Source organism: Curcuma longa, chromosome 21 (assembly GCF_044706935.1).
Source record: "Curcuma longa cultivar G26 ecotype Majalengka, Jawa Barat chromosome 21, ITB_CL_G26_1.1, whole genome shotgun sequence".
Classification (NCBI taxonomy): domain Eukaryota; kingdom Viridiplantae; phylum Streptophyta; class Magnoliopsida; order Zingiberales; family Zingiberaceae; genus Curcuma; species Curcuma longa.
The window spans coordinates 2273063-2287025 of record NC_133881.1 but is presented as its reverse complement, the minus strand read 5'-3'; the positions used below and the strand labels follow the sequence as shown (position 1 = coordinate 2287025).

The 13963-nt window shown below is 34.8% G+C and overlaps 2 protein-coding genes across 2 annotated transcripts; one reads left to right on the top strand and one right to left on the bottom strand.

Annotated features, from left to right (window-relative positions):
• Positions 1–4307: 4307 nt before the first annotated feature.
• Positions 4308–5907, top strand: LOC141814886 (remorin-like). The gene is made up of 5 exons (XM_074702840.1): positions 4308–4555; positions 4806–4847; positions 4920–5007; positions 5165–5246; positions 5403–5907. Exons 1-5 carry the CDS (start codon positions 4414–4416, stop codon positions 5601–5603), a joined length of 555 nt encoding a protein of 184 aa, XP_074558941.1. The 5' UTR covers positions 4308–4413; the 3' UTR covers positions 5604–5907.
• A 274-nt stretch (positions 5908–6181) lies between these two features.
• Positions 6182–11720, bottom strand: LOC141815434 (uncharacterized). The gene is made up of 7 exons (XM_074703381.1): positions 11391–11720; positions 10719–10882; positions 9594–9661; positions 7637–9170; positions 7434–7558; positions 7152–7308; positions 6182–7072 (listed from the first exon to the last, which is right to left on the bottom strand). Exons 2-7 carry the CDS (start codon positions 10858–10860, stop codon positions 6528–6530), a joined length of 2571 nt encoding a protein of 856 aa, XP_074559482.1. The 5' UTR covers positions 10861–10882; positions 11391–11720; the 3' UTR covers positions 6182–6527.
• Between the last annotated feature and the right edge of the window lie 2243 nt (positions 11721–13963).

The following is a 13963-nucleotide window of genomic DNA, read 5'->3' as shown; positions in this document are numbered from 1 at the left end:
TTTTAATAACTAAGATTTAAATCGTATTTAAGATATATTATATTTAAAAATTTTGAAAAATTTATAACTCTCAATTATCCATCAAGATCTATTTATATTTTTTAATTTATTCAGATAGTCAATAAAAAAATTTTAAATTAAATTTATCATGTTTAAAATTAATTAAATCATAAAAATTAAATATTAAAAAAATACTTTTGATTTTTTTAAAGATAACAACCACGGAATAATTAATTATTATAATTTATAAAAATAAGTTGACTCAACTCCATAAAAAAAATCTATATATAGAATATTTTAAAGTAGTTTTTTATGAATTTAATCAAAATTATTTTCAAATAATAAAAAAATATCATAAAATTATTATAATGATTATTTGATGTAACAACCATTAGCTAGATCTTTTTATGATCATTTTAATCAACATTAATTAATATCGACTAAGTTGGTACAAAAAATTGATATACAAATATTTGTAACTACTCCATGATTGATTGATAATAAAAAAATATCATAAAATTATTATAATGATTATTTGATGTAACAACCATTAGCTGGATCTTTTTTATGATCATTTTAATCAACATTAATTAAATATCGACTAAGTTGGAAAAAAATTGATATAAAAATGTTTGTAACTACTCCATGATTGATTGTTACAATAATAATGTTGGAACAAACATATTTTTGCTATAAAAAATATGATAAAATCCATTTTTGATTTTGTTTGTACGTGAATATATGATTTGGAGTTCAAAATATTTATAAGATTTCCAAAATATAATATATACTATTTCGGCTGGATGCCGTCGATAGTCAAGTCATCAGTCAAGATTATGCCACCTCAACCTTCATCGATCCCCAGAGTGTACTCGAGCCTGCAAACAAGAACTGAACGAACGGATTAACTGGGTATCGGAGATTCCCGACAAGCTACTCCGGCGCTCAAGTCAACAAAGAGCCCAAAGGAAGAAGAAAGATCCGTTCAAATTAGCAAATCGTCCAGAGAGCTTTCTCATACCTGAGGGGGAGCTTTTATACTCACCTGCGGGGGTCGTATGGCTGATCCGAGGTAGACGGATGTTATACCTTGAGGGGACAAGTTTTGTGACTTGCTAACAAATGCGCTGATAGGACAGCATCTAGGGGGCCAAATCTGCTATTTTGTAGCCACCTCCCTCCTCTAGCCGTATGGATTATTCTCGCCTTTTTACCGTGAGCAGGAACAGAAGAAGATCTAGGGAGCCATGTCTGACAGTCTAGTAATCGCCCTATCACTCCAGTAGAGTTCACACGTTTGATTGTCTTCTAGTGCTGAGATTGTCTTCTAGTGTTAAAGGTAGTGGAAAGAGGGAGGAGTCATGCCCAAGTTAGGGTTTGGTAGAAGATCTGGTAGGAGGTTTGGGTTGGCCAGGGCCAAATAGAGTGATCGATCAGGGCTAGGCTGAAGGAGTGAAGGTGACTTGAGTTGACGAAGTGGCAGACGAGTCGAGCTATACTGAGCTGATCGAGTGGCCGGATGGTCGAGCTGTACTGAGTTGATAGGATGGCTGAGCTGTACTGAGCCGATCGAGTGGCAGGACGGCCGAGCTGTCGGAACAACCTTTGGGTCGGTTGGAAGTTCTCTGGGACCTAGGGTCTGACGACAGAGCCACAGAGGTTAGGCCGCACGATCGGTCAAAGGGGACTGGGCCCTTGACCATGTTTTGCCACATCATATTGACTCTTGACTTCTTCTGCCACGCAAAGCTACTCAGGATCCGCCGTATCATATACTAATGGTATTATTTATAAAATAACATGGAATGAGAATTTCAGTATTTCTTTGGCGTATTTAATTTTTATAACATCGAAATCGAGCATGAAGGTTTCAATATTTTTCATTTCGTATATCTAACTTTTATAAAATCTAAATCACATAGTATATTTCCAAAATGCTCCTCTTTTTTTACGTCATTAGTCAATTTCGTTCGAAACTAACTGATGAACCTAAAAAATTATAAATGACTTCAAACTAAAATCAATGTAGTCTTGAAAGTCTACTTAATATATTTATGTTCAAGGATCTAAATTTAATAGTTTTTTTGTGAAATAATCACAAAATTTCTCTATATTATTACTCTACCCATTTAAAATTTTAATATTCTCAATTTATGCTATCGAATTCAAATTTAAGAGCATAAATACATTAAAGAGACTTTGGAGAGTATATTGATTTTTATTTGAAGTGAATTGGACTTCTCTAGATCCATCAATTAGTTTAGTCCAAATGACTAATTGACATACACCATTTAAAAATTTAAAAGTTTGATATTTTTTTAATAAGAAGAGTCTTAAAAATTTATTGGTGGTGTTGTTTAGTGAGCATCATTGTCTTAATCCTTATAATGAGCTCATGATAAATTTTATCAAACTTTTATAAATTTAAAAATTACTGTTCTCAATTGATGCTATCAAATTCAAATATATGAAGGTATAACACATTAAAAAGCTTCTAGGAGTACATTAGTTTTAGTTTGATGTGATTCAAAATTCTTTAAGTTTATCAATTAGTTTCATCTAAAACTGATTGGTGGACTTGCACTATTTAAAATTTAAAATTTTAATATTTTTTAAATCATGAGAATCCTAGAAAGTATTGATTAATGAGTATAATTATTATAGACCTAAATTTTATCAAATTTTTACATATTTAAAATTCATTTATCTTAATTTACATTATCAAATTCAGATACATGAGTATAATATATTAAAGAGACTTCTAAAAATATATTAATTTTGATTTAAAATAATTTAAAATTTTCTAGGTTCATTAGTAATTTCGTCTGAAAGAACATTTTAGAAATATACTACATGATTTAGATATTATGAAAATTAAGTACACAAAATAGAAATACTAAAATTTGCACATACAATTCAGTAAAATACCAAAGAATTTAATTGCTCTCACATATGTCTTTCACCTGAAACATTTCGCCACAATCTCTCTTTCTTTTTTTCATTGTTGGAAAAAGACTTCCCTTTTGATATTTTTTTCAGGACTTTGGGTCTAATTAATCTTGAAGATAAGTGACCTTCCCCTTCCTTTTGAGCACCGAATAAATTCGAAAGTATAAGTGACTTCTCATCCAATCGTTAACATTCTAGATTTTTCATTTAATATATCCTACAATGTATCATAATTAAAATTCAACTTAGATGCTTCCCTTTTGATTTTTTTTAAAAAAAATCTAATTATTCAATTTTTACAATCAGACTAATTCTGAATGTGGATAATCTGACCTCATAGACCGATCAATAAATAAATCCGAGAAGCACAATATATAGATCCAATATCACGAGTAGTTCAAACACTACAAACATATGATATGAAAAAAATTAAACTCTCGTTGCATTGGTATACTGTATACCACCCTGTTTCTTACCACGGAGCTTCCTTTTGATCTTCTCTTAAAGGAAAATATCCTACCGCACATTGTAATTGAGATTCAACTATGGGTAAATCCCTTTTGATCTTCTCTAAAACCTAAAGAGTTGTTCAGTTGCTGTCAGACTGACACTAAAGTCGCAATATTCCTTCAACAGCATTTCTATTTAAAGCAGGAAGAAAATTAGGCGTGCAAAGTTAACAAACATTAATTAATGCTCATAAAACATTTAATTTGCATCTTAATATATCTATTAAATGGCTGCACTCTTCGTTGTTTGGTGCTACATCAACGTCGTCATGAGTATTTGCACGTCCTGTGCACCAAAGCGCACGCTAGTTATGATCACCAAGTCATTAATTATTAATTAAATGGCCAAGTGCCACAATTAATTTTAACAACTAACTTTGCAAATTGTAATTAATAAAGAATAATAATAATAATAATAAAGGGATCGATGCAACTTCATTACTCCATTTCTTTTTGTATATTGGGCCGGGCTTGAAGCCCATTATCTATCAACCCAATAGGCCCACTATGCATTGATAATGAGTCACTCGTCCTTCATTTAACTATTAAATTCATCTTAACTAACCCAATCTTTTTATATAGAGATAAATATATATTTAATTAAAAAATATCAAAAGAAAGTTATATATATAATTGTTTTTAAAATAAATTTATTTGATTTTTATTTTTTAAAAAAAAATTATAATTCAGGTATCTTCGGATAATAATAAATCGAGATCCCATCATGAGTTGTCTGGTCTCCGCTGGTGGGACCGGTGGAATCTGAGGCCTCGCGCACATTAAATTTCACTTTCCAATTTATTTCGAAATTACGAATCCGTCCTCGCGATTTGTTCTGTGTTGTTATTGGCGTGATCTGGTGGAACGCTGGAACTGGAGGCCAGGCTTGCTTTGCTTTTGCTCCCCCACGTTTGAGCAGCGCAGCTTTGGAGCTGATCCCTCTGTAGCTTCACGGATGACGGAGGAGAAGGCGGCGGCGGTGGTGGCTGGGGCCAGGCCGGAGCCGGTGCTGAAGGACGTCGAGGAGGAGAAGGCCACCATCGTGCCGGCGCCGGAGGAGAGGCCCAAGTTTTCTATGCTCCTCGCCGAGGTTCAGAGTAAGATTTTCTTCCTTCTCTCTTTTTTACAGCAAAATGTTTCTATTTTTGTTTTTTTTACAGAGATCTTTTTCTGTTTGTCTTCTTTACCCCTTTTCTCACTCTACTTTCGTACTAACTCATCGAACAGGGTTGAGGCTTGTGGATTTCTCTCATATATGCAAATACTCCTCTGAATTCACTTAATTTCTTTTTTCTTTTGTTGTTTTATGGTCAATTTTCCCTTGACTTTTGAATTTCACATGTACAGATCATGAGGAGCCTTCAGCGGAATCTAGGTCAACTGACAGAGGTATGACTGCTCACCATATTACAATTCATGCTTTCGAGAGCAAAAATCAACTGCTTCGTGTTGCTCTTCCAGGTGCTACCCTTGCAAGAGCTTTAAAAGAGAAGAGATTGTCTTTGATCAAGGCATGGGAGGAAAATGAGAAGGTTGAATCAGAAAGTAGGTAAGTTTGGTCTTCTTATGCTTGGATGAATTCCTGCATTTTTTTCCAGTATTAAGACTTGTTTTATGAGACTCTTTTGCTGCGTATAAGTTGAATTCTAAATTTTTTTACACATTTTAAGATCTTTTGACAATGATTGTTTCTATTTGTTTATTAGGGCTGTAAAGAAGATAGCAGAAATTGTTGCCTGGGAGAACTCAAAGAAGGCAGAAGCAGAAGCGGAGCAGAAGAAGAAAGAGGTTAGCAAGGAACTCCATCAATTCAATACACATTGGACTTAGTTCATTTCAAGATATTGCAATTGATCTTCTTGATTCAGAAACAATAACCATCTTAGGATCAAAGAAAGAAAATTTACTTTGCATTAGCAAATTAATGATCCATACTGCATGCAGGAAAAGCTGGAAAAAAAGAAGGCAGAATATGCAGAGAAAATGAGAAACAAAATAGCCTCAATTCGCAAAGAAGCCGAAGCGAAGAAGGCGATCATCGAGGCCAAGCAAGGCAAAGAGGTTATAAAGGTCGAAGAGACGGCAGCAAAGTATCGCTCTGCCGGTTTTGCTCCGAAGAAGATTTGGGGATTTTTAGGGAGGTGAAACTTGACTGTGTTGCTGGACAACCTCAACATATAACTGAAACTTAATCTGTTTAGCAATTCCTGTGCTTTGTGTGGTCTGAATTCTGCAGGTGTAGCTTCTATTGGTTTATTTTATTGATTGCGCAGAGATTGGTTGGCTTTCTAGTGTGTGTGATATCTGTTAACTCTTGTATGACTATGTTGATGTAGTTTACATGAACAGAAACATCTTGTGCAAAAGTGTACTCAATTTTTGTTTTCAAAAAGAACATATTGTGTACTTAATCTCAGAATGTAAGTTTCAGTAGTTTGTGATTGCCACATGATTCTTGAATCCTGATTCAGTCAATGTGTAGGCCATGCTATATATCCAATGAATGTCTTGGGGAACAGGAAGTTGCATGTTGCTTTCATCCTACTTTTTTGGCTTCAATTCTAATCTTCCTAAAGGCAAAATTGCAAGGTCACCTTTAGTTTGTTGTTGAGTTGCATTGGAAAGAAGAGCAGATCAAACATCATGTTCAAGGGATCAAAGTCACAAGTTGAATTTGATAATATAAATGCCCATGTAGTTGCAAAAGACATCACAATGTCAAGCATTCCTTGGTCATTAAAGGGAAATAGAAAATTGACATACACAGCAGTGTACATTATGCAAACCTCAACTCCTAAAACCATTTCCAACTTAACCATCAATGGTTCAACAATAAATCAAGCACAAGCACTCAAGCTTCTTACAGTCCCGGCAACGATAAGAATTAGTATTTGAGCGTAAACAGTAACCGACACGAAAGTGACACTGCAGAACTCTATTATTCCTTGCACCAATCCATCCTTTCCTTTGACAAGCTTATAACATATTGCTCTTTTTGGTTATTGTAGTATAAACATGGTTTACTGTGCTTATTGTCTCAATTTTTTTCAACTATGAACAAAAGTAGTATTACCAGTCAGCTGAGAGATCAAGCCACAAATCAAAGATGGCTTCTTCGACTAGATCATCTAGTGCAGTATCCCATATCTCAAGGACAACCTCCTCAGTTTCAAACTGAAGGTCCATCCAACATTCAATCTCGATGTCGTTTGTTACTATAGGATCAATTGAATCTGAAAAGTCTATTGGAATATGCCCTCTGATAATTCTGTCAACTTCCTTACTTAGGCTCAGTCCTGCCGGCGCAAGCAGAACATTGGATGAGAGTAGAGACACCCAAGGGGTGCATTTGAAGAACTTCTCCTGTATCTCTTTGAGGGCCTCATAAATGCAGTCAAATATGAGCTTGGGATCATCTATCTGTGGATAACATGAAATCCTTACTTCATCATAAACAGATTGCTCAAGTAAATTGTTGGCCAAATGCCATCTCGAAAAGTCAATAGCTCTTAACTCTGATGCTTCCAGAACAGCTTCAATGTACTTGATTCTAGCTTTCCCATCGGCAAAATATGTCCTTGAAGTGATTCGCTCTTCTTTTGTTGGAAATATAGCTGCAGGTTCGCAACAATACCAGTTGATTCATATAGGGAATACAGAACTGAGAAAATGAAATGGATAATAATATTATACGGTGCACAGCTCTGAGTTTAGGAATGGTGAAATCGTCTGGGATGAATTTCTCAAAAGTAGAAACTGGCGATCGCCCTGGCTTCTTTGTAGGGCTTTCAGAAGCCTTGAAGCTGTCTTTGCAGTAAGAACTTGGCACTGATTGAATCATAGAGTGTGCCTGCAGCACCGACGGATCCAAATCAAGATAAGACATATACATATGAGGCAGTGTACATTGCTAGACAAAAAGAAATGTGATGACTGATGATATAACCTAGCAAATTTTCTCCCTAAAAAACATACCAAATCTTCACTCGACACTGCAAATGCAACAGCAGCTTCATTGCTATTTGACTCTGACAATGCATCTGACTGGTCATTCAATAACTTGCTAAATGCATCCACTGTTTCCACATTTTGTACATTTCCTGAGAAGTATACAATTCAGATCATCCTGGTGCACTGGTAGGAAACTAATTTAGAAACGATTCATTATACAAAATTACCTGCATGGTTTGGATCTGATACAACACATTTATTGGCAATCTCAGTTTTTAAGCCAAGAATTTCTTCATCATTTTGATAATCAATGGAGCAAGACAAAACCTCCACATTTTGTTTCGATGGGCTTAGTGAATTGTTTGCATCTTCTTCGTTGAACTTCTGTAAGGGGATAGACACTGCTTCTTCAGATGTCAAGACAACCTCTTTTTCACATTTGCAACTCATTTTCATACGTAATGCATCATCCTCTTGCATAGAAAACAATTTCCCTAGAGATTTGGAGACATGAGCTGTTCGGGAGCTTGTTCTTGGACCTTCAGTATCTACCAAATCAACGAAGTACTTCTTTGCTTCTTCGTATATAGGAGGAGTTGATTTTGTTGCAGAGATATCATTGCTGATTCTAGGCTTACAACCTTCTGGATTGACCTTACTGTTATTTTTTTCCTCGGCATTGGGAGAAACCATGGAAGGCTTTTCTTTAACCTGTAAGGATTTGCTTTCAGAACTTGCAACTACACTGTCATTATTGAGCATTTTTTCTCCATCAGCTGGAACCTTGTGCCCGATGGGAATTTTGTGTAAAATACCATCCATGGAGATTGCTCGTCGTTCTTTCTTACTCCCACCAATTATACTCCTAATCTTTCTCTTGATCTCCCCAAGAGAAAATTTGGACATAACTCTATCACCTTCCTCATCACCTGTCTTACTATGTGATGCAGGTGAAAAGTTTGGAGCAGATATGATTTTTTGCTCCTTTGTTGTTGTTCTAAGCTTTTCAACAGAGGCTTGATTTTGATTTATCTCCTTTTTTCTTGGTGATCCTATCTCCTTTGATCTATCTTTTCTCCAAAAAAATCTAGATCTATTTTGCTTATTAACCATATCTTCATTTTCAACTTGATCACCTTTGTTGGAACTCATAATATCGTTCCGTGACATTCGTATATTTTCTGAATAACTTTCGAACCCCAAACTGTCAAACTTTCCTGTTTCTGCTTCCTGACATCTATAAACATATGAATTGGGATCTTTTAGAAGCTTCAAGACTACATCCTTATTAGAGTTGAGAATTTCTAATGCCTCCATGAATGTTTTGGATTGCGAAACATAATCTAAAAGAAGTTTCACATCAACAAATTTCTGATTTTCAATAACCTCAAAAACATCAGCTAATGCCTTGTAAAGAATATAATCCTTTTGATTCATCAGGGAATCAAACTTACTGGAGTGGTCGGAGTGGTCATTCATTTTCTGAACCATAGCTTTCAGGGCAAGAGACAAGTCAGTCTTGTTGTTACCATTAACAAGGATACCTTTGTCAGCATAAAACTGTACCAAAAATGCAACGAGACCAAAGTCAAGGGAGGAACCGTTGGCTAGTGTAATGTCAACGAACCGCTGATGAGCCAAACTTGGAGGCCTGGTTTGATTGTTAAAATCAGAATCTGAATTCAGCTTGTAATTATTACTTCTTTCTTGAAACATTTCTTCCTTCATGAGAGTTTTAACAGCCTTGGTTCCAGCAACTTTCTGAAAAAAAGCATCAGATCTGATATCTGATATCCTTCTAGCTCGGAATAGACAAACTAAAGTTTTTCAAAATTAGTAAAACAAAAAAGTGACAACCATAGTACTCCTACACTGATCAGGGATCTTTCACTTCAAATATTTAAGAGGCCCTAACATGAGCCATTAATGTAAGACATGCAAGACCTTTCTTGCTTTGTAGTCAAGTGATTCTTGGTTTAAGAACTTACATTTTTCATTTCAGTTTAAGGAAGTTGAAACAGGACAATTAATGTTTTTTTATATGTTAAACTGTGATAATTATGATATATTCAGATGATACTACTCAATCCAAACCAAATTGAGGATGCTAAACTAGTTTACATACAATACCCTTTTCGTAATTAAATTCCAACTCAAATAGATTGTTGCATATGCTGTACTTACCTTGACATTTTCACCTTTATCTTCGTTACTGCCTGGCTTATCAAGTTTAGTTTTTGGATAATCTCTACCTGAAAATAATTCAGAGATCATAAATTATGAAGCCAGCGAGTTAAAGAATGCCCTACAACATTTTAAAAACTACTGCTCGAAATGGACATGCAGTCAATATGTAAACCGACACATAAGCATCGAACAAGAGCAACCTCAGAGATCAAAAAATTAATTATCTTAGTATTCAGCTTCTCTTGATCTGCCTTAAGCTGATAAAAAATAACCAAATAAAGTCGTATATTATGGATTGTTGTGCAAATATGTAATAGATAAGGGGTTTGCTCTAGTATTCCTATTTATCCATAATATTTATATAAGGTAGAGGAGGCTACCTAGGGTTCTTTGCTAAGGAGTAAACTTAATTTTTCCTATAACATGGTATCATAGCTGCTTCTTTTTTCTCGTTGACTCTTCATAAGATGGTGATGCCCTCCAACTCTTCATTATTCAAATAATTTTAGACATTAATTTTATGTTCACTCGAGAAATTGATTTACTACTGTCTACTCGTGAAATAACCATCCTTTGTCCCCATTCGATTTATTGGTTGCGAAAACCAAAATTTCCAACAGCATCTCCAAAGAGTATTGCATGATGGCCAAGCCACTCATCTTATCCAGCTAGTGCTTCTGAAAAAGAGAACCATTGCAAGCAGTCAGCAACATCACATGCCTTCACCAGTTGTTTCTTCAACAAAATCATTTGGCATAGCCCAAAGTTCTGCCGACTTTTATTTTCAAGTTTCTTCTGAATTGGGTCATTCTAGACCAATCATATCCCTTTTTCTGTTATCTTTCGATGATTTGATCCTACCTTTATCCTATCCAATTTGCTCAATATTCGATATCCAATTTATTGAGAAAACAGTTTAGCTTTTGCCAATCCGGATCCATCCCAACTAACAATAAGAGAGGTGCTATCTGGAGAATAGTCTACATCAATGTATGCAAGCTCTTATAATTGTATTCAGGTCAAAAGGTGATCTCAAATAACCAAACAGCGAATGAAACACGACGAAAAGGTAAAACATACTGACCGATGATAACTCAAATAGCCTGAACAAAGAGCACTTACCACCTTGTCTAAAACTTGCAGGAAGACTATCTGAAAGTAACCTCGGAGCAGGCGGGCTTTGGCGGAAGTCAAACAAACTAATAATAGGCCACATGCAGCCTGTCTCAACTTGTGGAGGCCTTTTAATGGATCTTTTTGCCATTGAACAAGGGGGTTTTTAGGACCTAACTTGAAGCATGAAAGAAGGAATATTTAGTCGAAATCTCGAATATCTATATCAAGAAAAAAAAATAGTTGAGACATATGGCTCCATTGGCAAATATTTTGGATTGAGTTTTGCTATTCCGCATCTCATAGGCAACCGTAAAAGCACACACATTGCGTTCATAACTATAGAAGTCAAATTTCATCACCATCTGATCATTAGCTACAAGCTGACTTGCATTTACCTGTTTCTTGTAACTATTATAATATCTCATTCCATAACTATAACTTGGATTCCTAAGGTTTGCATCAGTCAATCGCAGACAAAAAAAAAAAAAGAAGACAAAGTTCATCAGATATGAAAGAAACCTGTTTCTGTTAGCCAATCTGATACAGACCAATAAAATACAGAACCTAGAATCCTTTTCCATAGTATGCCAACTTAAAGAAAATCATAGCAAGTATAGATTCAATGGTTACTCCAAACTATAATTGAGTAAAAACATCTGAAATGGCATAAATTAATACCTGAAAACAGATTTTGTTCGAACAGAAGGCGGCTCATAAATAACAGTCTTATTTTTGTTTTCTACTCTGCTAAATTACAGGACTTTGGGCTGTTACTGCCTTCTTCGAGAAGGGGAGGAGCAATCAGACAAATTTTCTTCTGCTGTCAACTAAACTTCAAGCCTTTCCTTATATTTTACCAGATCTTGGCAATGAACAAAGCTTCAGAACCAACGCTGTCTGACATCGAATCTAAACCCAAATCAAAACTAGTTCCATTCTGTAAAATGCAACACAAAAGGCTACGAATTCAAATCCAAAAACCAAGTTCCAGTGTCTACAGTATCTATATTTAACAAGTAATATTGCTAAATGTTTGTACAACACCCATGCAGCCATAAGAACCACAGGGGAGTCTTCGTTTTCCCAGTCAACTTCAAGCTCTCAAGCTCCCGAGGAAGAAACTGAACAAGAAATGACCGAACAGCAAACATTCGAGAAACCTCAAACAAGGAAACAAAGCGATCCTTTTTTCCCCTGATCTTCCAAAGTCCTCAAAAAGGAATCCAATTTTTTGATCCTCGCTCCACTCTCCTCCTTGCAGAAGACACACCAAGCTGAAATCTTTACGCTTTCTCTATTCAAGAATCCGACAAAAACAGACCGCCAAAAGGCAACGCCTTTTCCACTAGAAGCGTGCTTTGGGAAGAAAAAGGAGGAGGAGGAGACTGAAGCTGCTCGTCCGGTCGTGCTTCTCTCTTCTCTCCGCTCTCTCTTTCTCTCTCTATTTCTCCAGCGGGAGAGCACAGGACAATGGCTACCTTGGGACCCTGATTCCTTTTCCCTGGTTCGGCTTTTGGCGATTGCTTTGATGGCTTTTGTCTTTGCTTTTGCTTCACTGTGCTCTACCCGTCTCGCGCTTTATTCCGCAGACGTGCCACAACCTCCAAACGAAATAAGAGAATCGTTCTGGAAGACAACACATATATTTTCTCAGATTAGCGTCGTCGCAGGTCATAAGCTGATTTCTATCATTCTCAATGTTGTCGAGTTCCAACAAAAGTCTCAGCTTTCGGTGAATGGTTCTGCCATTTCTTGCACTGATGCATGTCATCAAGCACTTACAAACTTTTTTGTTTTTTCTGATTGCCAAACAAGTTGTTCATTAATTATTGTATTATTGTAGATTCTGGTTTCATATCAAATCATCAAAAGTGAAATTATTTCTCTTGCTCAATGCATTTCATGCCAGTCTTGGTTTCTGCTTTGCCTACCTGCACCAACCAGCTCAGAAACTTCATTGTTTCTTGTGTTTATGATCATTGTTCTTATTATTATTATTTTTCTTTTCTTCTATTGTTTAACTGTCAAAAACAAATTTTTTAACAACATTTAATTGTCAAAACCATCCTACTGTCTTCTTCATAAAAAACTGAAAAAAAAACATATTTTGGGTGATCGCTTGTCTTACTGTCAATTTATTGTTCTTTTACATATGAAAGCTACATTATAGTTTAATGAAAGCCAATTGTCATCCTAACACTTTATCAACAATCTTCATTCTTGTAATTTCGCTAGTTTTTTTTATTAAAAACATGTAAACTAAATTGGCAGAATCTTAAAACTAAACTAAAAAAATCAAATTAGTTCACAACATCAAATTAGAAAAAGAATGATTTACTGATCTACCTCTGAAATTGTATCACACAAAACAAGCTTTTGCATAGTGCCAAAACCCTAAACTGCTCTCAAGATGCTTGCTAAGGTTGCAAAGAGAAGAAGAAGACCACAAAATATATATAGCTTGTACTGTAGCTTTCATTTACAAACTAAGATAAAATAAATAAAAGATCAATTAATGTGCTAAAAATAATTGAGAACTCTTACACTTTGAAATTTTGAAAATGATTCCTCCCCTTTTCCACGAAGATTGGAGAGGAAGAGGGGATTTGTAATAAGTAAATTGTAAAGTAAAATGAGAAGCTTTATTATTATTATTATTATTAGGAAAGCCTCATATAAATACCATAATTTGTAAACAATGCAAATCTTAAAACTACAAAAAAATAGAAATATATTTGGCATTTATTAACCTTTGATCGACTCCAAAAGATTCAAATACTATTGTTATAAAATATATTAAATTTGTTCAAAAAAAATAAAATACAATTTTTGTTGATTTTTTTCTTCTTTCAAATTTCAAATTAGTTAAAATTTGTGCTCATATATATATAAAAGAATACATTTATTATATTTAAGAGTTCATATTTTTTTTTGAAATTATTGAATAAAAATATCTCTGACATATTGCTAGCATTTTGAACAATTCATATCGCAAAAAACATTTATAAAACCAAAATTTAATGAATAAATTTTTTAAATCGTTGTTTTTAAATTTTTTCCCCTAATCTTATTTTGATATTTTCATTTTCACTTCGAAATTAAGAGAACGAGTAATTGTCTGAAATATTTTAACAAAAAGAAAATATGACTGAAAATACAGATCTTCTAGAATATTCATCCGGATCCAAACCCGAATCCAACTTCGGGTCTACGCCCCGCATGTGTAGCGTATTTAGGGGTGGGAAAAAATA

Coding starts and splice junctions, on each gene's coding strand:
- LOC141814886 (XM_074702840.1), top strand. CDS start 4,414: ATGACGGAGGAGAAGGCGGCGGCGGTGGTGGCTGGGGCCAGGCCGGAG. Junction 4,848..4,919: donor ATCTAGGTCAACTGACAGAG/GTATGACTGCTC, acceptor TTGCTCTTCCAG/GTGCTACCCTTGCAAGAGCT. Junction 5,008..5,164: donor AAGGTTGAATCAGAAAGTAG/GTAAGTTTGGTC, acceptor TTTGTTTATTAG/GGCTGTAAAGAAGATAGCAG.
- LOC141815434 (XM_074703381.1), bottom strand. CDS start 10,860: ATGGCAAAAAGATCCATTAAAAGGCCTCCACAAGTTGAGACAGGCTGC. Junction 7,559..7,636: donor ATCAGATCCAAACCATGCAG/GTAATTTTGTAT, acceptor TATACTTCTCAG/GAAATGTACAAAATGTGGAA. Junction 7,309..7,433: donor CAGTGTCGAGTGAAGATTTG/GTATGTTTTTTA, acceptor TCGGTGCTGCAG/GCACACTCTATGATTCAATC.